This window comes from Geotrypetes seraphini, chromosome 2, assembly GCF_902459505.1.
Source record: "Geotrypetes seraphini chromosome 2, aGeoSer1.1, whole genome shotgun sequence".
NCBI lineage: Eukaryota > Metazoa > Chordata > Amphibia > Gymnophiona > Dermophiidae > Geotrypetes > Geotrypetes seraphini.
The window spans coordinates 303,612,700-303,638,143 of record NC_047085.1 but is presented as its reverse complement, the minus strand read 5'-3'; the positions used below and the strand labels follow the sequence as shown (position 1 = coordinate 303,638,143).

Genomic DNA, 25,444 nt, shown 5'->3' with positions numbered 1-25,444 from the left:
ACTGGTCTTTGACCTAAGGGCTGCTGCGTGAGCAGACTGCTGGGCACGATGGACCACTGGTCTGACCCAGCAGCAGCAATTCTTATGTTCCTCAGGGGACAATGAAACGTGATCTGGTAAACAATAAATGGAGGAACAAATCATCGGACAAAACGTAGCATAGGATGTGTTCAAACTACAACATAGGGATACTTCCATAGGAAAGAAGCTTCAACTTGCTGAGTCTTCAGTCTTAGAAGCAAAAGTTGCTACTTCCTCATTTGGCTAGACCTTACAATATTCAGAAACACCCAAATCTTAAATGACAATCCAGCAGGAGGGATGCCCACGAGAAAGGCATGTTCATATGCCAAAACTAGGATCCTTGTTGGGACGTGGTTTATCTCAGACAATAAAATTGGTACTGTTGGTTTTGGACATCATACTTGCATTTTTTTTGTTTTGCTTTCTTAAGGCAAGTCACCTCTTTCTTTCCTTGGTAATTTTACATGAATACACATGTTCAATGGCTCTTGTTTTGCATTAAACGGGAAATATCATCTCCCCTCTTTACAAAGCTATGTCTTTTCTTAAACAAGAAAGCCAGATTTCATGTTACCTCTGGTCTGCCTTTCAGACAAAGCTACCCCCTCCCTAAACCAATTCCCCTTCAGAAGCCATACACCAGCCACTTCATTGACTGTTTTGGTTTCACCTTTAGCATGCATCCCCCCTGAACCCTAGAACCTAAGTCCTGCCTCCATCAAGGCAATATGAGGGCACATTCTCCTTCCTAAGCAAGTTTGTTTGTACCTGGAAGCTGTTCCAGTTGTTGCCATCCAGGGCTTGGGCAGCAGGGGCAGGGTCATTCAGGCCTGGGGGAAGAAAATAAAAAGATATAAGAAAGCATGCTTACTGTTAACAGTCCAAGATGGTAAGAGCTGTAGAAGAAAAGCAACACCCAGTTATAGCTAACATTTATTGCTCAGTCCTTGATAGATGAAAGAGGAACAGAAGCTTTAAAAAAAGGAGTATTGGACGTTCTGGACAAATCTCAGATTAGTAAAATGTAGAAGGCCAAGACCTGGCACTGTTTTCTCACCCAGAGACATGAGTTCATCATCCAGAAGAGAGGTGGATCTGCTTTGCTCTTGAGGCAGGGAGTGGTTGACAGATAATGCAGGCTGTGTTGGATAGGAAAGGCCAATTGTAAGCATGTCTAGTCCGGACAGGTCCAAGAGAGCAGAGGAGCTACCTACAGTGAACAAGGAAAACAAGCAGCCAGGACTGCAGAAATTGAAGGATTATTCCCATCTTCTGTGGCCCCCTAGTACTCACTAAGAACAAGAGTCTTAATCTAAAAAAAAAAAAAAAAAAAATGCTCACACACCCTAACCCCAAGTACTTTTCTTCACAATGACCCTCCTGTGCTACATCTAGCCATTCTAGTTTTCAAGGTATATACAATGATATTCATGAGAAATGTGCAAACAATGCCACAATTCTGTAAAAAAATCTCATACATATTCATTGTGGGTATCCCGAAAACTTAACTGGCTGGCTAGAGCAGGAGTTCTCAGTCAATAACTTTTGTATGCCCCTTCCAAATTCTTTAGTTAGCTCCTGTCACTCATCAGAGCTCACCAGAGAGCTGCCTGCAGAAGTCCCCTATGCTTCCATTCCCATCTCCCCAGGATCTCATCTGATGCTTACCTGGGATGCTGCCTGCAGGGGTTTCCTCATTCACCTCTTCCCCAGTCACCAGCTGCCGATATCTGTTAATCACCTGCGTCAAATTATCATTCGCCTGCAGGATTTCCGCTGAAAAATAAAAGCAGGATTTAAAATAAGGAGCAGGAGAGTTGTTGATCTTTCTTTTTTTTTTTTAAACCAAAATGTCAGGCACACAGTACAACACAATATAGATGACATAACAAACAAAAATATTTCTATATCACAATACCATTAAGTTCTATGTAGTTTACAAAATAGAATTAAAAACATTACTTTCCTAAGAATCTTGTAAACAAATACGTTTTCAATTGTCTCCTAAAATGCTGATATGAGCAAGAGGTTGCTATTAGAGAATTAAGATCTTTATCCCCATATTGCAACTTGAAACGACAGTAGATGAAGATGATATTTTTTATACTGAAGGAAAAGTAAATACAGCATGCGTGCGTCGAGAGTGCTTTGAATTAACAAATGTGAACGAATTCACAAGATAACTAGGTGTAAGACCAAACAATACCTTATAACAAATGCAACCAAATTTAAATTTCGCACAAGCCTCGACTGGCAATCAATGCAATTCATGAAAAAAAAAAAAAAAGGGATGACATGATCAAACTTTTTCAGATTAAAGATCAATTGAATGGCAGCATTCTGAATAATGCACAATCTACATAGATTTCTTTTGGTAACCAGCAAAGTAGGTAATATTACAATAATGCAACTGGCTCAGAACCAATGACCGAACCAATAATCTAAAACATGAAACATCAAAATATGCTTTAATGGTGTGTAATTTCCACAATGTGTAGAAACCCTTCCATATCAAAGCATCCACCTGATCTTTCATGGTTAAATTCTGATCCAGAATCACTCTCAATATTTTAAAGGCAGAGTGAATAGGATAAGTTATTGCATTCAAAGTCAAAGAAGTCTCAGTGCAATTGAAACATGGAGTTGCAAAAAAGAATCTAGTTTTCTCTAAGTTTTAATTTAAATTCAATCATCCATTGCTCAATTATTAGAAGTACCGTATTTTCACGCATATAACGCGCGCGTTATACGCGTTTTTACCTACCGCGCATACCCCTCGCGCGTTATATGCGTGAGCGCGGTATACAAAAGTTTTAAAACATAGTTCCCACCCCGCCCGACGCCCGATTCACCCCCCCAGCAGGACCGCTCGCACCCCCACCCCGAACGACCGCTCGCACCCGCATCCACGATCGGAGCAAGAGGGAGCCCAAGCCCTCTTGCCCGGCCGACTCCCCGACGTCCGATACATCCCCCCCCCCTGGCAGAACCACTCGCACCCCCACCCCGAAGGACCGCCGACTTCCCGACAATATCGGGCCAGAAGGGAGCCCAAACCCTCCTGGCCACGGCGACCCCCTAACCTCACCCCGCACTACATTACGGGCAGGAGGGATCCCAGGCCCTCCTGCCCTCGACGCAAACCCCCCTCCCCCCCAACGACCGCCCCCCCCAAGAACCTCCGACCGTCCCCCAGCCGACCCGCGATCCCCCTGGCGACCCCCACGACCCCCCCACCCCGTACCTTTGGTAGTTGGCCGGACAGACGGGAGCCAAACCCGCCTGTCCGGCAGGCAGCCAACGAAGGAATGAGGCCGGATTGGCCCATCCATCCTAAAGCTCTGCCTACTGGTGGGGCCTAAGGCGCGTGGGCCAATCAGAATAGGCCCTGGAGCCTTAGGTCCCACCTGGGGGCGCGGCCTGAGGCACATGGGCCCAACCCGACCATGTGCCTCAGGCCGCGCCCCCAGGTGGGACCTAAGGCTCCAGGGCCTATTCTGATTGGCCCACGCGCCTTAGGCCCCACCAGTAGGCGGAGCATTAGGATGGATGGGCCAATCCGGCCTCATTCCTTCGTTGGCTGCCTGCCGGACAGGCGGGTTTGGCTCCCGTCTGTCCGGCCAACTACCAAAGGTACGGGGAAGGGGGGTGGGGGGGTCGTGGGGGTCGCCAGGGGGGTCGCGGGTCGGCTGGTGGGGCGGTCGGAGGTTCTTGGGGGGGGCGGTCGTTGGGGGGGGGGGGGGTTTGCGTCGAGGGCAGGAGGGCCTGGGATCCCTCCTGCCCGTAATGTAGTGCGGGGTGGGGTTAGGGGGTCGCCGTGGCCAGGAGGGTTTGGGCTCCCTTCTGGTCCAACTATCAAAGGTACGGGGAAGGGGGGTGGGGGGGTCGCCAGGGGGGTCGCGGGTCGGCTGGGGGGGCGGTCGGAGGTTCTTGGGGGGGGCAGTCGTTGGGGGGAGGGGGGTTTGCGTCGAGGGCAGGAGGGCCTGGGATCCCTCCTGCCCCTAATGTAGTGCGGGGTGGGGTTAGGGGGTCGCCGTGGCCAGGAGGATTTGGGCTCCCTCCTGGCCCGATATTATTGGGGAGTCGGCGGTCCTTCGGGGGGAGGGATGTATCGGACGTCGGGGGGGGCATCAGGCTTTCAGGATGGGGACAGACCTTCAAGGGGGGACAGTGCACGGAAGTCAGGGGGGGTGAACGGAGAGTCGGGACAGCGCACGGAAAGTCAGGGCGGGCGAAAGGAGCGTCGGGCAGCATGCGCGGTATACCAAAGTTTTTGTACATATCATCGTGGTTTCTGCGCGCTATACCCGTGTGCGCGTTTTATACGGGTGCGCGTTATTTGCGTGAAAATACGGTACCCTAGCAATTATAAGCCTTGAATGGGAAATTGAGACTAATAGTAATCAGGATAATTATATCATCAGCCTAGCTGAATATCTTAATTCCTAACTTAGATAATTTTAAACCTAATGAAGATAGGTAAACATTAAAAACTAGAGGAGAGAGCGGGGAGCCCCGTGGCACACCACACAGATTACTCCAACTCTGTAGTAAAAACTTGTTTTTACAAACTCAGGCTCATCCGCTCTCTGACTTCAATCCTTGAAACTAATGCAATCATAACCCTTGTGCACTCACTGGTTATCTCCCATCTAGACTATTGTAATTCCCTATATAATGGACTCCCACTAAAAGAATTACATCGTTTGCAGCTTATACAAAATACAGCAATTAAACTCATACATAAAGTAGGGAAATATGACCATGTAACTCCTCTCCTGAAAGAAGCCCATTGGCTACCCATCACGCACAGTATCACCTATAAAACCTTAATGCTGGTTTTCAAAATCAAACTCTTACTTCTTCCATCTTTTCTCGACAAACTTATTATCCCTCTCTGTCCTTCTCGGACCCTAAGATCAGCAGATCAAAATTTATTGGCCGTTCCTTCCACCAAAGAATTCTACTACACTAGGAAAATTAACTTCTCTGTAGTTGCTCCAACCTTATGGAACGCCATGCCACCTCAACTCCGTCATGAAAATCTTCTCGTTAAAACCAAACTAAAAACATTTCTTTTTCAAGATGCATATCATAATCTCTAAATACTTCCTTTCCCAAAACCAGTAAAATCATCTCAACCGCTTTTATGAAGCGATCCTATCCCTGATGTCATTTCCTCCCCCCTCCTCCCTTCCTTCCCCTTATTACCCTCGAATTCATGCAAGTCCTTGTTTATCGTCTTTATAATGTTCCTTCCTCTCTCTCTCTCTCATTTTTTTTTTTTAGCATTGTAAACCGACCAGATACATGTTAATGGTCGGTATATTAAACACAATAAAACTTGAAATGAACCTTTTAACTACGAGATGAAAGAAAGCCTTGGAACTAAATCAAACTTTATCTTGGATATCTATGGCATCCAAACATTCCAACTGCTTTTTATGATCTAGTAAATCAAAAGCATTACTCATATCAAACAGCATTATCAAGGCACTAGTAACTTTGCTGATCAGATTCAGGCAATCTAGACTAGAAGCTAGAACTGTCTCTGTGCTATATAAAGAACAAAAGCCTGACTGACACATCAAAAGAGATTAATGTTCCACATTAACAGCTGAAGGTACACACCCGTCGACCAAGCCCGAAGGCATAGGGTATGAAGAGTGGCCACCCCAAGAGCCATGGACTTGGCTGAAACCCGCAACAGATCATACATGGCATCGGAGAGATAAGAAAAACCCATCTCAATTTGGCTACTTCTTGTTCCACTAAGGACCAGTCATCAGACTCACGGTCAAGGACACGCTTGGTCCACCGAAAACAAGCCCGAACTAACAGACTGCCACACATCGCCACCTGGACCACAAGGGTAGGGACATCATAATTCTGCTTAAGAAGAGAGACTCCAAACTACGCTCCTCTGAGTCCCTCAAAGCTGAGCCACCCTCAACCGGCACCATATGCCATTTTGTGATGGCCGAAAACACCGCGTCCACCACCAGCAACTTCAAGATATCTCTATCTCCCTCCGGGATGGGATACAGGTGAGCCATAGAGTGCGCAAAATGAAAGGGCGACTGGTGCCTTCCACTGCACAAGCACAATATCCCGAATATCCTGATGCATAGGAAAACAGTGGGAGGCTGAGCGGATCCCCCGAAGGAGGGGATCCACCACACACAGGGGCTTCTTCGAGTCTTCTTCAAAGCGCAACACCAAGGAAACCTGAAGAATAAGCTCCTAGAACTCTTCCCACTGAAAGATGCACACCACTGATGCATTCTCACCAACTGGTGGAACCGAAAAACCTCCGCCAATGGCATCCGTCCCACCGAGAGGATCCTGGAGGTCCACCAAAGGGTCTAGGACCTCAAGTGAAAACTGCTCCCCATACAAAATGTCATCCCAAGAGACCCTCGGTCACTTGGATGAAAGAGGAGGAGACAGGGATGAAACTGGTCCTGAGGGGGGCTGAACCGAGTGGATGAAGAGGGCCCCCTCTCCCAAGACCCGTGGCAAAAGCAGGACCCCCAGCTGCCTGAAGATAATTCTTGCACAAGGCTAAAACAAAATCAGGGGCCCAATAGGACTCACTGCCAAAGCAGAGGACCAAAGCAGAGGCGCTTCCTGTCAAAAACAGAGCAAAGCCCGCTGAGAAAAAAAACACCTGAGGCCTGAACCTGTAGCAGCTGAGAAGCCTGAACTGGCAGCAATGGTAAGAGTCCCCAGCAGCAATGGTGGCAAAGGAAACCTTATTTCCCTGACCGTCAGTGGCTGGGGGAATCCCTGTGTGGGTGGCGAGGGAAGCCCAGGCTTCCTCACCGTCAGCTGTCGGCATGCGAGGCACTTGTGAAGGGGATCCCTGGATGCCGGCACCCAAAGCCGATGAGGATTCCCCTTTGCGGCGGCTGGCATACTGCAAGCACAGGCCAGCCGCATCAACTTTGCGTCTGGAACACAATGAGCACTTTTGCCCTTTAAAAGTGCTCATTGCGCAATACGCAACTTAGCTAAAAGAAAAGTGTTGGTTGACAATAAAAAAATCAATTACAGACAATTAAAGGCTCCCTTCAGACCGGCACTGTCTCTGGATTTTATTTTTCTGTCTCTCTAAGCCACATGCCTTGCTGGTATCAGTGGCAAGGCTTACAGCTGGGGGAGGTGGAGGAAATGGGGGGAGGGACTCAACTCGTGACTCATCGAGTGCGACACCCCCGAGGTCAGACAGACTTCCAAAAGGGTCTCCCCAAGCTTAGTCCAGCACCAGACGGGGACAAGAAGGCCATTAAACAACTTCCAAGAGGCCTACACTAACCAGGGGGAAGCCTGGAAACAGCTTACCACACCTGCTTGAGACTGAGAACAGACTGCTATATTAGGGAAAAACACAGCTACTTTTATTACAGCCAAAAGGTTTTGTCTCAGTCTCCACCTGCTTGTCATGGTGAGCTATTACCCATCAGTGAATTGTACCGATCTGGAGAGGTACTAAAGAATTTAACATTTTTTTCTAGCCACAGAATGTTTCCAGAGGTAATTTTTCGTAAATATTTTGTGAACAAAAAAAAGATATTTGAATGACTAATCTAGGAATTCAGAAGCTGGAACATTCCTTATGGTTAGAAAGTGTGTCTGGAGGTTCTGCAGATGCACATTACATTACAAACATCCTGTGTTTTCAAACACCTCCAGCAAGTTTGGGCCACTTACTTAACAGCACAAATTTTGCTTAAGACTTCTCTTGCACATATAACATTCTGTCAACAGCTGGAGGTCTATCAAGAAGCTGAATGACAAAATGATATAACGATGGAACCTAGAGATGGAGTGGGAGATACATAACTGCTTTAGCTGGAGATAGTGTGGTTACAGACTGCAGAGTTGTCAATGTTGAAGGTACCACCAGCAGTTGCATTTACACAAATTAAGTTCAGAGGGTGCAGCAGCATGATTAGACCTACCTAAAGCCTCATCATTGTCTTCTGTGTCGCTGGCTAGTCGAAAGAGGGTGGGTCTTAGTCTCTCACAGCGCTGATACAGCTCCTGTGGAAAGGAAGGTTAAAAAAAAAACAAAAAAAAAACAGCAGGTGATAAGGAACATTGCAGGAGAACTAGAGTTTTATGGAGCAATGACCAAGGAATCTAAGACAGCAAGCCATGACACAAAGTACTCCATCCACTAAAACTGAATATCAACAACAATGATAAACCGGCAGATGCTTTTGAAATTAACTGCATATAATGTGATATGACAAAATACCAGTGCTCTCAAAGTGATCTGAAAAATCAGGGACAAGGTTAGGATGGGGGCTCATCATAAAAGGCAAAAGGACAGAGAAACAGTGAGCATGAGAAAGAAGTGGGGGAGACAGCTTGGCAGTGCCTCTATACCTTCATGAGGTCCTCGTTGCCCTCAGATGTCTCTCCTTTGGTGTAGCTGTTCAGCATGTCCGTGAGAAGCTTCACATTGTCGTTCACCTCCTCTATGGCATTCACTCGTTTAGAAATCTTTTCCAGCCTCTTCTGGTCCTAAAACAAACAAGTATGCAGGAGAGAAACAGACTCGACTCTCTGTAACAAAACCCCACTGTTGGAAGTGGATTTTAAAAAAGAGGCAGGAATATACAGTAAGAGGCAATTCTATAATTTGGTGTGCCCAATTAGGCACCTGGAGGGCATGCGGTAGAAGCCAAGGGGCTTATAATTGAAAGAGAAAAACGTCCAAAAACCGGCCTAAGTCGGCACTTAGACGAACATTTCTCAAAAACGTCCAAGCGCAGAAAATAAAAACGGGTTTTGGACGTATTTCTAAACAACCTAGGCCTTCATAGTGCTGCTCAATGTCCAAAGCTAAATGGGGCGTTTCGGGAGGCGTGTCGAGGGCAGGACGTGGGCCAGCTTAGACTTAGTCGTACAGCATGTATAACCGAAAGTTATACAGCCCATGATCGATGGAACTTGGACGTTGCGACTACATGGTCTAAGTCACAAAAACCCACCTAAACTCACCAGATAAGCACTGCAAACACATAACACAGACCCCCTCACACACTACCCCAGTGATCACCGCCCCCCCACCCCCATAAAAACTTTATTCACAACTTTAAATTTCAGCCTCCAGACCATCATCACCTGGGCGCCTGGCATAGGAAAGCCTAGTCGTCCAGCCCAGAGGCAGCTTAAGTCATTTTGGGGGTGGGTTAGGGACCCATAGAGAAGAGGACCCATGCCCATAAGCCCCTGTAATTACTGCACTGATACTTAAACATCTGCTCTCCCCTATACACCCCCAAAACCCTTTTTTATTGGCATATAAGTGGCTCCTGAAGCCATAAGGGCTATTGGGGGTAGATAAGTGGGTCTAGGGGATTCTGGAGGTGGTTTGGGGGGCTTACCATCACCTATAAGGGAGCTGTAGTGAGGAGGACCCATGGCACCCTTTAGGTGAAGTTCAGAGCAGTGCCCTGTAAGGTACCCCACTATTTAGGTGGCATGTCTGGGTGTGCAGTCCATCACTTTGCAGACCCCTCCCACGTCCAACAGGGCTTGTTCTAGGTGTTTTGGACTTGGACGGAAAGTTGGACGGAAATATGGTATTAAGAGGACGATTTAGTGGCTTGGACGATCAGATCGGCAGGACATATAATTAGACGATTTTTGAAAGTAAAAAAAAGTTGGACGTATCTTTCGAAAATGTGTCTTAGGCTCTTTTTAACTTTGGACGACTTGCAAGATGGACGTAAACGGACTTAGATGTCTCTTTCGATTATGCCCCTCCAATTCTATAAAGTAACCTGGGTTCCATGGAAGAATATAACTAAGTGGTTCTCAATGCACCTAAAATTTACACACTTGCAACAACCATAGAGCTGGTTTTAAGTGTGAACACTTAAGTACTACAGCGACTAAGTGTGCATGTGTGGGAGTCCTGCCTATGTCCTGTCCATGCTCTGCCCCTGTGTACACTCTCCTTTCAAATTCAACCTATGTGGGTATTTGCTAGTAAAGCACTTAGATGCCATACTAGCATTTACACAAATTAAGTTCGCACATTCTAGTATTCTAATTAGGCGTATTTAAATTGAAGTACTAAGTTACAGAATTATCTTTACAGAGGGCAATTCTATGGAACAAGCCAAAACTGTTTAACACCGATTATGTGTGTATTTAGAATAACGGAATACGTACATACAATGACTAATAATAGACTCTACTCTTGTGTTGTGCACAAATCTCCTCTAAAATGTCCAAGATGCTACTATACCTTGCTGCAGATAAGTAATTGAAAGGAAGAAAATTCAAGGTTAGAATGCACAGAACCTATTCTCACCCTTCTGTTATCGGTTTGACTATTGTAATTCTTTTATAACACCAGGGTTTACAACTTGCTCAACTATGTAGGCCATTAGATTTCTTTGGCCTAAGGAAAACTATCATATTACCTCTCAATACAATACAATTTCTTATATCCCACAATTTGACAGGGAATCATTGTGGCTTACAGCAAGATGAGATACATTTGCGATATAGTGTTATTGATAAGCGAGTTTAATATTGCCAGGTTAGTTTAGGATGGCAGTCTGTGGGATAAAGAGGGCTGGAAAGAGTTGAGTATACTGGAGGAAGAGATGTCTAATCTTTTCCTGAAAGGGCAATGTGTGGGTAATTGATTCAGATAGGCAGGTAGACCATTTCAGATATGTTGTCCTAGGACCTCGAAGGTGGAGTTAAATGTCCTTTTCTGACATACTCCTTGACAGGATGGAAACAATATCTTAAATCACTGCATGGTCCTTGAATTAAGGAAGGAGCATGAGACTGGAATGCTGGCCACTAGTCTGCTAGAATTTTCTCCGTAGACAGACTTGTGAATCATACAGGCTAACTTATAGTGAATTCTTTTTTTTTTTTTAACAGGTAGCCAGTGTAGTTTGAGTAGCAATGGGCTAACCCTTTTCTTCAAATTCACTGAGCTTTGGAATAACCTCCCTGCCCCGCTGTAGAACCTAGGCTTATTCCAATTATTCTGAAAGCATCTGAAAACCTGGCTTATCTCCAAACGTAAAGCTATCTATTTAAAATGTAAAGCTAGCTATCCTCTTCATAACCTCTAATTTCTTATTATGTCCTTCCCTCATTTATGGAATTACCTGTAAACCGTTTCGAGCTCCATCTTTATGGAGATGATGCGGTTTACAAACTTAAGGTTTAGTTTAGTTTAACCCTCTCAAAACGGTGGGATTAGAAGATCAGCCTTGCTGCTGAATTTTGGAGCACTTATAGGTGCTTTAGTTCTCTCTCTTTGTCACCGTAGTAGAGGGAATTGCAGTAGTCTAGACCAGTGTTTCTCAACTCAGTCCTGGAGTATCCCCTTGCCAGTAAGGTTTTTAGGATATCCATAATGAATATGCATAAACTTGATTTGCATACACTGCCTCCATTATATGCAAATTTCTTTCATGCATATTCATTGTGGATATCCTAAAAACCTGACTGGCAAGGGGGGTTATCCAGGACCGAGTTGAGAAACACTGGTCTAGATGGGGTAAGTAAGACTGCTTGCATCACTTTCCTAAAGCTGCTTTGGGACAGGGCTAGTCTGAAGAAAAACTTCTTTGCCAGAGAAGCGATTTAGCCTTTGAATGTCAGAGTGGAATCTAGTGCTAAACTAAACTAAACTAAACCTTGGGCTTATATATCGCATCTTCTCTATAAACAATAGAGCTTGGCACAATTTACAAAAATTAGCATAGAGAACAAATACAATATGACTTTGGAATAGTAAGGGGAGAAGTGGAATTTACAACTTTGAAAATAGCCAAGTTTTCAGATGTTTTCAAAATAGTTGGAAAGAGCCCAAGTCGCACAGTTGAACAGGAAGATTATTCCAAAACTCAATAATTTTGAAAAGTAGAGACCTCCCTAATTTGCCAATGTAGATAACGCCTTTCGACGAAGAAAAAGACAATTTAAATTTTTGAGTCGATCTGGTAATATCAGATCTTACAGAATTCCAAGAAAGGGAAATTAAGGAGGAAGGATACCATTCAAGATATTAAATGTTAAGCAGGGACATTTAAAATAAACCCTGGAAATTATTGGAAGCCAATGAAGTTTTTGCAAAAGCGGAGAGACATTATCAAATTTACTTTTTGCAAAGATCAGCCTAGCCGCAGTATTCTGGATCAATTGAAGTCTTTGAAAGCTTTTCTTGGTCAAGCTTAAATAGACCAAGTTACAATAATCCAGCCTTGAAAGAATGATTGATTGTACAAGGACAGCAAAATGTTGTTGGTGGAAACAGGATCTCACTTTCCTCAATATATGGAGACTAAAAAACACATTTTTTTTTTTTTACCAGAGAATTAAGATGGTCATTGAATGAAAACATTGAATCTATAATGACAACCAAAACTTTACCTGAGAATTTAATCTGCAGTGAGATCCTGAAGGTAATAGAATGGACGAAGGTAGCTGCTCTAATTTTGGACCAAGCCAAAGTAATTTTGTTTTGGACTCATTCAGCTTCATTTGTACAGTAGGGCTCAAGACTGAAGTTTCATTATGCATTCTATTATATTCCCAATGAGGTTAGTAAGATTCCAGTCTATCTCAGGGAGAACAAAGATGTCATCTGCATACATATATAGTGTTTCATAGGGAGATAAACGGAAAAGCTTCAAAGTAATCATGTAGATGTTAAAAAGAATAGGAGACTCTGCATAATGCCTTCCAAGAGTGTTGTTCATATTAACAGTATATGAATGAGATCTTAGGAATTTCAAAAACCAGTCTAAGACTAGGGAATCAATACCTATCTCAGAAAGTTGGTAAATCAAAATATCGTGGTGAACGATGTCAAAAGCCGCCAATAGATAAAACTGTAGCAAAATTGCAAATTTATTATGTGAATGCAATTGCTGAACCTTGAGATCAATAGAAATTTGGTACTGAAAATAGGTCTGAATCAAAATTGGCAAGATAAAAGAATGGAAAATCTCTCCAAATATGATGAAAGCTGAGCAGATACAATAGACTAACATTTTGGTCAGTAGAGGAATATTTGCTATAGATCGATAGCTAGATGGTGAAGATGGGTCTAGGTCAGCTTTCTTTAATAATGGGGACAAAACAATGTGACCCATCTCTACAGAAAAAAGGCCTGATAAGGCAGAATTACTAAGTTTGGTAAGAGATGAAATGGCCCGAGTAGGAATTTTCTCATATAAATATGAAGGGAAAGGATCTAGAGCACATTTGCAGGATCTTAATTTATGACACAGATTTGAGACCTGGGCTTAAGATACATACTCAAAGGCTGTCCAGATTCTATCTGCTGGAAATGCAATTGGATTAGTATCACCCGACACCAGAGAATTATATTGATGGAAAAAAAGAGTCTCTTTTAACAGCAACCTTTTCATTAAAAAGTTCCGCTAAGTCATCTGCTACTGGAGAAGAAGGGTGTATTGACGAGTCATTGTTGGAAGTTAAAGAGCGCCAGATGTTAAACAAGGTGCTATTTTGATTGTTGGATCTGATAATTCTATCACTGTAGAAATTTTTCCTAGCTATTTTTAATGTTGCATTAAGACCTAATACTATCCCTCCATGACTGTCTGTCGGCAGGAGATTTTGATTTTTTTCCATTTATGCTCCAATTGTCGGCATTTCTGTTTCAATTCTCTGTGTGTGTACCAGGGAGCCTTACGAGAGTAAGAAACAAGTCTTAGTAGATAAAGGAGCATGTGAACAATAGGTGGACTCAGAAAGGGAACCATAGTAAACACACAGCAGTTTTTAAATTATTACTTTATTTACCATATACACTCAACTGTAAGTCAAAAAATTTGTATTAGAAAGTCACCCAAAAAAACAGGGTCGGCTTACCTACGGGTAACACCCATAGCAACAGATTAAATATATGAATATGTACCTTGGCAGGTGGTTCGAGATATAGAGAGGCTCCGAGGGTAGCTGCAGGTAATGGCTGTGGTTCTCACACAGATTGTGCATGTGCCAATGGGGCACCCCCCAGACGAGCCTCAAAACTGGAGCAGGACCCTCAGCCGCCTGTAAATAAGCCTTGTACATGGCTAACATAAAATCAGGGCTCAACAACCCCAGCAGCAATCTAGAAATCATAGCATGAGCATAAAACACATGTAAGACTGTCACCTGAAAGTAAACGTGGCACAGAAGCCAAACTTGACCCCGCCACTACAAAAACACTGCTAGCAGCTGCAGCGACAAGGGAATCTCCAGCTACCCCGGCGGTCCACAATCCTGAATCTGCCAGACTGCTGGTCACCGAGAAACCCCTGGCGTGGGTGGCAGGTGAGACCCGGACGTCACCAGTGCTTCCCGCCGAGCAGTGCATGCGCAAAGGTGAGCCTGACACACCAACACTTGAAGCCGAGTCCCGTTCAAGGGGGCCGGAACATTTTGTGCACCCGCTGGCTGCAGCCATTGCTTGGCGCCCATATAAAACACACTTGTGCTGCTTTTTTGAAGTGCTCATACTGAATGCCCCAAAAACCCACGCACAACAACGCCATACAAAAATGGCGGCCTCAGGACCACTTTATGCTTCCATTTATTTCTTGTGTCTTTTTTTTTTTTAAACTTCTCATGGCTCACCAACTGTCTCAAGCTAGATCAGACCCCAGAAGGTACTCCAAATTGTAGCCTGTGCTGGTATCGGTAGCCAGGTTTACAGTTGAGGCTCCTCTAAACATAGAAAACCTGTGGAGTGGGAGGGGGAGTGGGGGGAGGGACTCACCAACGCAAAAACAGATAAACAAAGGACTTGCACCCCTTCTGTGCTTTCTCCTTTCATCCAGTCCAAAAGGTAGCAACATTCTTACCTCTTGTACCATCTCTTTGATGAGTTTGTTTGCAGCTCGGAGATCCTCAGGATGTGAGCTCTTCAGAAGACGAGCCAGCATCTGAAACAGAGAAGCACAACATGACATTGGGAACTAATGTCCAAAAAAAGGGCACGAATACCGTACAAGGTGAGACACCCTCTAAAGGAAAAAAAAAAAAAAAAAAGCAGCATCAATATTTCCTACACCATCTGTACAATGCAATTTTGAAAAGCAACAGTGTAGAAGTAAAGCATTCACAAATGAACAGCCTTCAGACATACTTATAATGTATATCTTATACAAATCATACTGATAACCATGGAACAGGCAAAGATTTGAAAATATAAAAAAAAGACAAAATACAAAAATACCCCACAAAACTTACAACTAAAGTGAGAGAAAATAACATTAGCACAAAGCTATACCCTGAAGATTACTCAGTTCTGGATGAAATACAGATTTTATTTTATATTGGTAGAAGCATGGCTCTGGATATTTTTACCATGGTTTAAGATGTGGCTGTATGAAGGAAAAAAAACCCAAACAAACAGACTAAGGGGCTCATTTTCAAAACAGAAACAGCATAAATCGGCACTTGGATGCTTGAATCGCCAAAACGTCCCAAGTGCCGATTTTTGAAACCTACTAGATGTCCTCCTAGGCCAGGGATGGCCAATGTCGGTCCTCGAGGGCCGCAGTCCAGTCGGGTTTTCAGGATTTCCCCAATGAATATGCATGAGATCTATTTGCATGCACTGCTTTCAATGCATATTCATTGGGGAAATCCTGAAAACCCGTCTGGACTGCGGCCCTCGAGGACCGACATTGGACACCCCTGTCCTAGGCCTTCATCGACTTGTCGGTCAAAACTCCCAAGTTTCTTTTCTGGGAGGTCTCTCCAAGTACCGCCCCGGACATCCTGTATTCGTGCATGAGTTTTTTGTTACCGACATGCATCACTTTACACTTATCCACGTTGAACCTCATTTGCCTTGTCGATGCCTATTTCTCGAGCTTGATTATGTCACGTCTTCACAATCCCCCTATGTCTTCACTACTCTGAATAACTTTGTATTGTCCACAAATTTAATCACCTCACTCGTCGTACCAATGTCCAGATCGTTTATAAAGATGTTGAAGAGCACGGGTCCAAGCATCGAGCCTTGTGGCACCCCACTGGTGACCCTCTTCCAGGAGCCTCTCGTGAGGAACTTTATCAAAAGCTTTCTGAAAATCTAGATACACCATATCAACCGGCTCACCTTTATCCACATGTTTATTCACACCTTCAAAGAAGTCAAGCAAATTGGTGAGGCAAGATCTCCCTCGGCTGACCCCATGCTGACTGTCTCATTAAGAATGTTTGTCTATGTGTTCCACAATTTTATTTTTTATACTCGTTTCTACCATTTTGCCTGGCACTGAAGTGAGGCTTACCAGTCTGTAATTTCCCAGATCTCCCCTGGAGCCCTTTTTAAAAATCGGCGTAACATTGGCCACCTTCCAATCTTCAGGCACTACAGACGATTTTAGCGACAGGTTACAGATCACTAACAGCAGGTCAGCAATTTCATTTTTGAGTCCTTTTAATACCTTGGGATGTATACCATCTGGTCCTGGCAATTTATCACTTTTTAACTTGTCAATTTGGCTTAGTACATCTTCCAGATTCACCGGGATTTCTTTCAGTTCCTCCGCATCATCACCCTTGAAAACCATTTCTGGTTCAGGTAGATTTCTTACATTTTCTTCCGTAAAGATCGAAGTAAAGAATTAATTCAGTCTTTCTGCTATGGCCTTATCTTCCCTGAGTGCCTCTTTCGCTCCTTGATCATCAAGGACTCCATTTAGACATCCTAAGCTAGACCTGTTTTAAAAGTATCTTAAGTGCCACAAAGGTACCCAAACTGACCAAATGATCACTGGAGGGATTAAGTTATAACCCCCACACTCTCCCAGTCGTCAATGACTTCTTTCCATCCCCCAAAGATGTGAAAAACAGTATATAATCTGTCTCTACAAAGAGCAGCACCTGGTATAGGAAATCCTAATAGAGCAGCAAGCAAGTGTGTGGAGTAGCCTGGTGGGTGGTGTAATGAACAATAGAGAGAAGGATTAAGGTCCAAATCCCACCCTACCTACATTTATGGTAGAAAGTGTGAGCCCACCAAAACCTACTATACTGTCATATAGGTGCGACCTGCAGGAATAAGAGCTATTGGGGTGGTAGACAGACATATTTTACTGTTTTGTACATCGCTTAGAATTTGAATAAGCGATTAATCAAATCCATAATAAACTTGAAACTTGTATAGTAAATTCTGGGGAGTTTTGAAGGTCTCACTATACATTATAAGGGGATTCTAGTGAGAGATGTACACCTGGCATCCTTTATTACATTACATTACATTTGTGATTTCTATTCCGCCTGTGCCTTGCGGTTCTAAGTTCACAGTAGTGCCCCCTAAGTTGGCCCACTGTTTTGCTGGCATGTCTTGTGTGGCCAGTGTAGTATAAATGGTGGCCCCGCCTATGTCCAAATAGTTTAGTTTTGGACACTCTGAACTTGGCCACTTTTCATTTTGAAAATGGCAAAAAAAAAAAAAGATGGATATCTTAAGGGCCAAGGTATCTAGAAAGGTGATTTTTGAAAAAAAAGATAAGATGTCTAGTGGTTTAAAAAATAGACATTTTCATTTCCTGATTTTTGGACGCATCTCTCAAGACGTCCAACTAAGACAGATACACTATCGAAAATAGCTCTCCACAGCACAGTTGTACCCAAAAGTTACACACGTCTTTCTGCAAATATAAGGATAAATCAAAAAGTAAAGGCAAAATACATTTAGTGGCTTTAATAGAAGTAACTGAGTAATTGAACATATCACTTTTCCACATAGTCCTCAGGCAAGATGATCCATTTGCTGTATTGTTCAACTAGCTTCTACATTCCTACAAAGAAGTTTTTTGGCTGCTCCCAAAGCCAGGTGAGTACCCCTTCCTTTACTTCATCATGCTTGGCCTTTTGCGCTCTGGGATGCATGATGCACCCATGTCTCGTTGCTGGTGACAGTTCTCTCCAGAACACTCGGATCATCTTCATACTATCTTAGGACCTGGGTCGCAACCCCACAAGCTATTGCTTGTGCATATAAATAAGTTGTTTGTGAACTCATCTTGCGTAGACTTTCCTGTAATCCCAAGTCACCATGCATTATGGCAAATGCAGATCTAATCTAATCTTCTATTTGTGAGTCGCTCATACCTATACAGGCTCAAGGCAACAGATCAAAGAGGAAGGGGAAAAGGAGGGGAAGAGGACGTGGAGAGATAAGAGGAGGGACTTAGACATAAGGGATGCTATACAGAAACTGAGATAGTTGGTTATCAAAAAGGTGAGTCTTCAGGTTTTTTCTGAATTTAGTGTAGTTTGTCTCTTTCCCAATAGCTTCTGGTAGATCATTCCAGATTTTTTACATCCAGGTAGGTTAGCATAGAGTAGAAAATTCATTTATAGTGGAGGTATTTTGTGGATGGTAGGTTTAGTTGGACTCTGTTAAGGATTCGTTTTGATGTCGACCAAACATTAGAGAATAATTGGATGAGAGGGGCTGCTGAGCTTCCATATAGGATCTGGTGTAGGATACATGATGATTTGAAGATTATTCGGGATGATATTGGGATCCATAACTGATATCCAAATTTACAGCCAATTGAGACACCATTATCTGTCGGTCTTCTCTAATCAAGGCATCCACCCTTTCAATGTGCTCTTGTGAGCGTGATGTTGATGAGCGACCAAAATGACCTTCATTGGTTACACCTGTTCTTCCCACTTTAAACCTTTTTACCTACTTAAACTTTCCGTTGATTCATGGTGCTATGTCCATACCGAGTCAATACCTGATGGTGAATTTCCACAGGTTTCACATCCTCTGCCCCCCAAAAAGCGCACCCCTGCACATTGTTCTTCGACTGTACAAACTTGCAATGGAGCATCCATGTTTCTGACCTCATGGCTGCCACATGGCTAAAGGCCGAGCGCTACATTGTGTGTGGACGAACTATCTAACAAGCAATGTACGAGTACATATGTTGCATTTTGCTAGCTCTATTCCGGTTATCATGAAATTTAACAATTGCCTTTAATTTTTGAGTTGCCCTTATGTCTGCTGATTTAACAGATTCAAAATATGTAAACAGAATATGGCAGGTGCAAAAAAAAAAAAACAACAACAAACAAACAAAAAAACCCTCCAAAACAAAACTAGCTCCCTTTTCAGTCAGTATTTATAATACCACCACTTTGGTAGAAATATCAGCTTCCAAATGTTTCCAGTAGCCAATTCTTTCTATTCCAAAACCATCATTTTGTTCAAAAAGTTTCACTCTTAGAAATTTTGTTTTGCATATTTTATGGACAAATTTTGAAAGAAGCTGTAGAAAAGTATCCTTCTGATGACAGCTTGCAAAAATTATCCACAAAAGTGGATAGTTATCGAGCTGCATTATGGTAATAATCCATGTTAGTAATCCCTTAATGTATTTTGAAAAGGTTCTAACGCAGGTTTCAGTGCCATAACACAGAGGTAACTAGGTTACCCCACAGTACACATAATGAGATGTAAATGCATGCAGAACACCTTATTGCTATGTAAAATCTATAACATAGCTTGCAGAGAACACTGCACACCATTATATATCTGGAAAAATAACCCTACAAAGAGCTGGGGGGGTGGGGGGAGGTTCCATCCTGGGAATAATCGGGCTGCACATTAAAGGGACTAGCCACATTGACATTAAAGGTACCCCTCCGCAAATTCCTCCCAACTAACCCCCATGTAACCTTGCCCCAGTTCAAGGACCTGTCTGCTCAGTAGAACACTATACAATCAACCATCCCCCCTATTAGAAAAAAATCCAGGGTTATGAAGTCTGTACATCAAGCTTTTGACACCAACTCGGACTCCTATTACAGTAAATCTAAGAAGCATTCTATTAATAAAGTCTAATATGCCATAACATACTTGATAAAATGCTCAAACTTCAAATAATACAAAATAACAAACAAGTAAAAATGAACTTATACAGAGGATCTGGTACTATTCAAGAAAAAAAAAAAAAAAATCAATTTATAAGCAATTATAGTATGTTCTTGTTATTCACGGTAGTATGGTACCTGAAAATGTTTGCTAACTGTGAAATTCTGAACAAGAGTCTATAGGAAAATACTGATTAGGTTCCAGCAGTACACGTTGTCTCTCAAAATCTCAGAAAAGTCAACAGTGGATCATATTGAGAAAACAGGGTTCAGTACCTGCATGAGACAGCACTATATATGCTTGTAATTCACTCTCTGGACACTTGGGGGCCATATCTGGAAGCGAACACTAGAACGCGAAGTAAAAATGAAAGCAAAGAAAGCTGCTTTTATTTTTTTTTAGAGCAGGTCTGTGAATACAAACACAGTGACGCAAATGGGGAATATTAGTCAACATATGCAAATTCATGCATCATGAATGCATTAATAATAAGAATGGACTGTATCTAATATTTTACATATCCAGCTAAAGTCTACAAATTGGGGGGATCCAATGGTAAACAGGAGAAAATTTTAAATACATCTTTGAAGAATTTGTCCTTAGAAAAAAAGAACTGCCTAATTATATAATATAATTATATAATTATTCTCAGAGCAGAGAACAACCTCTCAACACTAACTTGGGTCACTGGTAAAGCAGTAACCATCAGAGTAACATATCTAAAATTTCAGGATATAAAGGAATGGAATGGCTTTTTGTCCTGTTAATTTTGCTTAATGATCAAATTTTTTAAATTTCTCACTTGCACTAAAAAGTTGAAATTTGCTCAATTTGTTCTGTGTTTTTGGAAGAATCCCCTATGCAAAGATGCTTTGCATGCTCTTTCTGATCCAGATATTTATCAAAATTCATCCTCAGTTGATGTTGGTGCTGGAATGTTTAAGCTTCAACTTCTTCCTCCCAACATTCCTGCAACCTTCAGCTTGTAAATTTTTAGTCACTGTAAATGGGTGATGAGGCAACTGTTCCAATTCTATCACCTGTGTGTTCACTGACTTTCATTTATTATCTCTTGAGGATTGGCTTAGTCCACAAGAAATGGTTCAGATCAAGCAAGCACTGAATCATTAAGTAGGTACTGTCACAGTGTGTAGCTTGATTGATAATTGTCCATTTTCCGTCCCTTTTCTTCGAAACGGAATCAACTTTTAGGTGTTCTGGCAGTAACTACTTTCTTTGCCTTGTCAATCAGCACAGTAGCATTCCTACTTGCAGACTATCTTATTACTAGCTTCAGTGTGTGCACAACACAGTATATGTGGTGAATTTTGGGAAAGTTTTGAGGCAGCTACAACAAGATCATCTATAGAAGATCATTATCACTTTGTTCTTGTTCTGTAGTGTGACGGGCCAAGTGGTCACTTTCCATCACTTCACCACCAGACTCCTCTGGACATGCTACCCCAGCAATGTGGCCACCACAGATTGTGCCGGTCTCCACTGGTCCCCTCTGGTTACCATGGGTCACTCCACTGGACTTCTGGGTCTTCTGTCTGCTTCCAGTACCATTACCAGTCTCTCTGCTGGTTGTGTGACCAGACAGGCTCTGCGCCTGCCAGCGTCCCAGTTAAAGTCAGATGGTAAAGTAAAGGGGAAACCCAGGAAGGGAGTTTACAAGATCCGTCCTGGCCCTGATGATGATAATTTCCTCGGCAACCACCAGGGGGAGCCTGAGCTTGCTGAGAAGGTAGTAGGTAGTGAGTATTTGAGTCACCACCGGAGGAGCCCAAGAGCTACCTTGTTCCCTGCTGACTCAGCCAGGTTAGGGCGTGTCCCTAGGATAGAAAAGCCAGCAGTGGGGAACAAACAGGCAGGCAAGCTAGGGAGAAGGTTTAGGCCTTTTCTCCCTGAGGATCTCCCTGGGCCAAACAGGAGCGACCAAGCCACACCTATGGAGGTAGAGGAAGCTGGAGATGCCCTGAATGAATCTTTGTCTGACATAGAGCTTCCTATGGAGATACAAGAATCTTTGCCTACAGATTTGGAGCATTCTTTTGAAGCCATGGAGGTTGGTTTATCCACCAGCTACAAGCAGTAAACTACAAACAGTGAGTTTTTGTTTTGTAACCGTTTGTTTTTTTGGGACTGTTTTGTTTGAGCATTACTACTTTGGTTTTTTCCTTTGTGAAGCTGGAAGTGTCTCTGGGGAGAGGTTTGCTGTCACTCAGGGAAGGAATTTTGAAAGCCTTTGAAAAGCTTTTTCTTGCAAACCTAAGACACTCTCCTAATCCTAGCAGAACTGCAAATTGCTGCTAGAGGCTTTACCTGTGAAAGTGTGAACTGTTTGAAAGTAATACACAGGACTGAAGTTTGATTTTGGAACCTGATTTAGAATACAGGCTGTGCTGGCTCTGGGGAGAGCCTTGACTCAAATAATACTGACTGTGTTTAAAGACAAGGAAAGTTGGGATTTTTTTTTGTCTACATTGTTTCTTTGCCTGCTTGTGAGTTTTGCCTGAAGCATTATTATCCTTATTTGAGGCATCCTGACATTTTTATTTACCAAGTAAAAGTGAAGTATTTTACATTTATCCTTTCTTGGTGTTTGATTTTTGATTATTGTGAGTTCCACTGGTGTGTCAATCCGTTCCTGCAGGGTGACTCCAGGCCGGGTCACACGCTGCTATACTTACTAGGTTTAGCCACTAGAGGTGCCGTTGAGTTCCGGTCCGGAAAAGTAGCTTGGCTACAGTTGCCACTGGTCTCTCGGATCTCACTGCCAGTCACTTGCCGGCCACCATCAGCCAAGGACCTCTGGTTCTTCTGGCTGATTCCGGTACCATTACCGGTCTCTCTGCTGGTCACCAATCCCACTGCTGGTCACTCGCTAGTCACCATCATCCAGGATACCACTGGTCCCCATGGACCTTTCTGTCACTGGTCACTCACAGCCACAATACCACTAGACACTGGTCCTCAAAAACCTTCCTGTCACTGGTTGCTCAGGAGAGAGGAGGAGGTAGAAGGAGCCGGCTCAGTGACTAAATTCAACTCCTGCAGAGTCTCTGGAGATGAGATCAGGTAAAGCAGCAGACTTAATAAATGCAGAACCATGGGATCGTCCCTAAATTTGAGAGCCACAGAAGAATCCGAAGATCTGGCATACTGTCTCAGAGTCCCCCGTCATGGGAAGAGCATCCCCTGAAAACAAGAAGTCTGCAAACTGAGCATCAACATACGTATCACCCAAATCAGGATCAGCGGCTGACTGAAGATGTGCTTTAATAGGCAAAACTGCCTTGAGACAAGTCCCAAGGTGGAGTGGGACTGTGCAGGGAAGCATGGCTACCTTGAAAGGCATTCCACAAATATTTAATAAACTCTGAGAAGGCCTCCGGTCCCTGGGAAGCACAGTCACCCTTAAATGACTTGACCTTGTGTTTCTTGGGCTGTGGGCATCTACATCCTTGTGTGTGAAACAATTCAGCCTTACCGAGTTCCGAAAAAAGAAATGGCTGCCCCAACAGGCTAGCCACCCATTTTGTCACCTGCTTAAGCTGCTTAAGCATGGTTCTGCCGCCTCTCCCAGAGGCCCTACATTTGCGCTATCCTAGCAAAGAATTTGAAGCAGAAGAGCCCATGGACTCTATCCCAACAAGTTTTGAGGTAAAAATTGCAGTTTGGGAAGTGCAGGGAGCTTTTGAAAAAATATATTTAAAATCCAAGATGGCCACCACTAAGAAATCCACACTAAAATCATGATATTTTACACAGTTAGCAAAGTTTAAATGTCAATTTTAGGATTTTTCAGGTAGGGGAACACAGGAGGACATGCAGAAACCTCTAAAATCTTGAAATTCAGATCCTGCTCCCCCCTCCTGATTCACCATAGCCTTATTGACTGTAACCAGTGCTAGAAATGTGCTGTACCCTGCCTCAACTCTCTTACAGTAGCTGGAATCAGAGAATCACAGTCTCATGCTGGGAATGCCTCTTTGACGCTGATCTTCGTGCTGCCAGTCAGACACGGTGTCTGACCATATCTCCATCCGTGCGGACCAACGAATGCGCTATGGGAAGGATGGAGATGAAAAATGCAGGTGGCACCCTGCAAGACACCGCTGAGCCTCCTGAAGGCGCCTAACAGCCTGCGCTCATAGCCCTGTTAAACAGTAGGTGAGGAAAAAGCTTCGAAGAAATAAATGCAGGCTGGCCAACAGATACCACTAGGGATCGGCCTGTCAGCTGCAGACTGGAATCTGCTTCTCTACGCAGGCAGAGCTGATTAAAATGCTCTGAAAAATGTTAAAAAAAAACAAACAACAAAAACGCCAAAGAAAATTAGAAAATGGGGACAGCAGAACAGAAACACTCCGTTACTCGCATGCAGAAGGGAAAAATTACAGGCGGCGGTAAAGCTCTGTGAAGTAGAGGAGAATCAGAGAAAAAAATCTGGAGTGGATTCCTTCTGCAGATGACTTGCGGCCATTGGGAGATAGCTCATGTCTAGAATGACTCACCTATTGCACTGGAATGACTTATCCCACCTTGATAACTATCCCCCAAAATGTGAATGTTACATCGTTGTGTAAGCTAACACTGTACTGTGGACATCCATTTCAGCATCTTCTACAATTGAGTTACGTCATCTGCATTAATCTGTGTGTTTTACAGATCAGAGCTATTTTCAGGCCAGTCCATCAGATTTTTCTTAGTCTTCAGATCGTGCCTTTATTTCAACAATTTTAGGAAATGACTCTTTACTTAATGTTTCTGGAAGTCAAATTGCAAGTTGGTTGAGGGCTTTTTATAACTTTTTTTCAGAGGAGTCAATTATCTTTGTTTAAGAGCCTAGCACCTTTTTCCTCCTCACTTTAAAAATCTGCCCTTATCTCCCTGTGTCAGGATCCTAAATTTAGTTAAGCTAGGATATTTAGAAACCCAGTCCCTGCAAATGTTCTTAAGAGGCCAATTTAGAGGCCTAACCCCTTTGAATACAGGTTTTATTGTGTGTAACTTTGAATAATACTGGGATTATGCCAGCCTCTGTTTACTTAGGTATTCACTGAAGCATAATTTGTTCAAGAATGCCTGGACTCTAATACAACTGTTTAAATAGAATATATCTGTAATGTTTGTGACTTTCCTATTTCGTAGCTAAAATTTTGCAATCCTTGATCAGTTGCAAATTCAACAGATTTGAAGTCTTCTATTTTTCTATAGCAGTGTTTCTCAACTTCAAACCCAGTACCCCGTCTAAGCCTAACAAATACCAACCGAGTATCCCGCCCAAGCTCCGCCCCAGACCCCCACCCCCATAAAAGTAGTATTAATTATAATGCAATTTCATCCATCCATTTTTCATATACACACAATATAATATTTTATTAATACATAATAGTAGTTACATAGAGCTTTATGGACCCCTGTTCGTTTACAAAAATTGGATAGCTCTAAGTCTAATGAATGTTGGCACTGTCATCTCGAAGAAGGGACTTTAGATCA

The 25,444-nt window shown here is 43.2% G+C and overlaps 1 protein-coding gene across 2 annotated transcripts in view; it reads right to left on the bottom strand.

Annotated features, from left to right (window-relative positions):
• Positions 1 to 25,444, bottom strand: part of GGA1 (golgi associated, gamma adaptin ear containing, ARF binding protein 1) — a 139,133-nt gene that overhangs the window by 64,226 nt on the left and 49,463 nt on the right. For both annotated transcript variants that reach the window (XM_033929907.1, XM_033929908.1), the window contains 6 exons: positions 14,895 to 14,975; positions 8,419 to 8,556; positions 7,989 to 8,070; positions 1,693 to 1,800; positions 1,082 to 1,234; positions 793 to 854 (listed from right to left, as the gene is read on the bottom strand). In XM_033929907.1, coding sequence (XP_033785798.1) covers positions 793 to 854; positions 1,082 to 1,234; positions 1,693 to 1,800; positions 7,989 to 8,070; positions 8,419 to 8,556; positions 14,895 to 14,975 — 624 coding nt within the window. The remainder of the gene's footprint in view (positions 1 to 792; positions 855 to 1,081; positions 1,235 to 1,692; positions 1,801 to 7,988; positions 8,071 to 8,418; positions 8,557 to 14,894; positions 14,976 to 25,444) is intronic.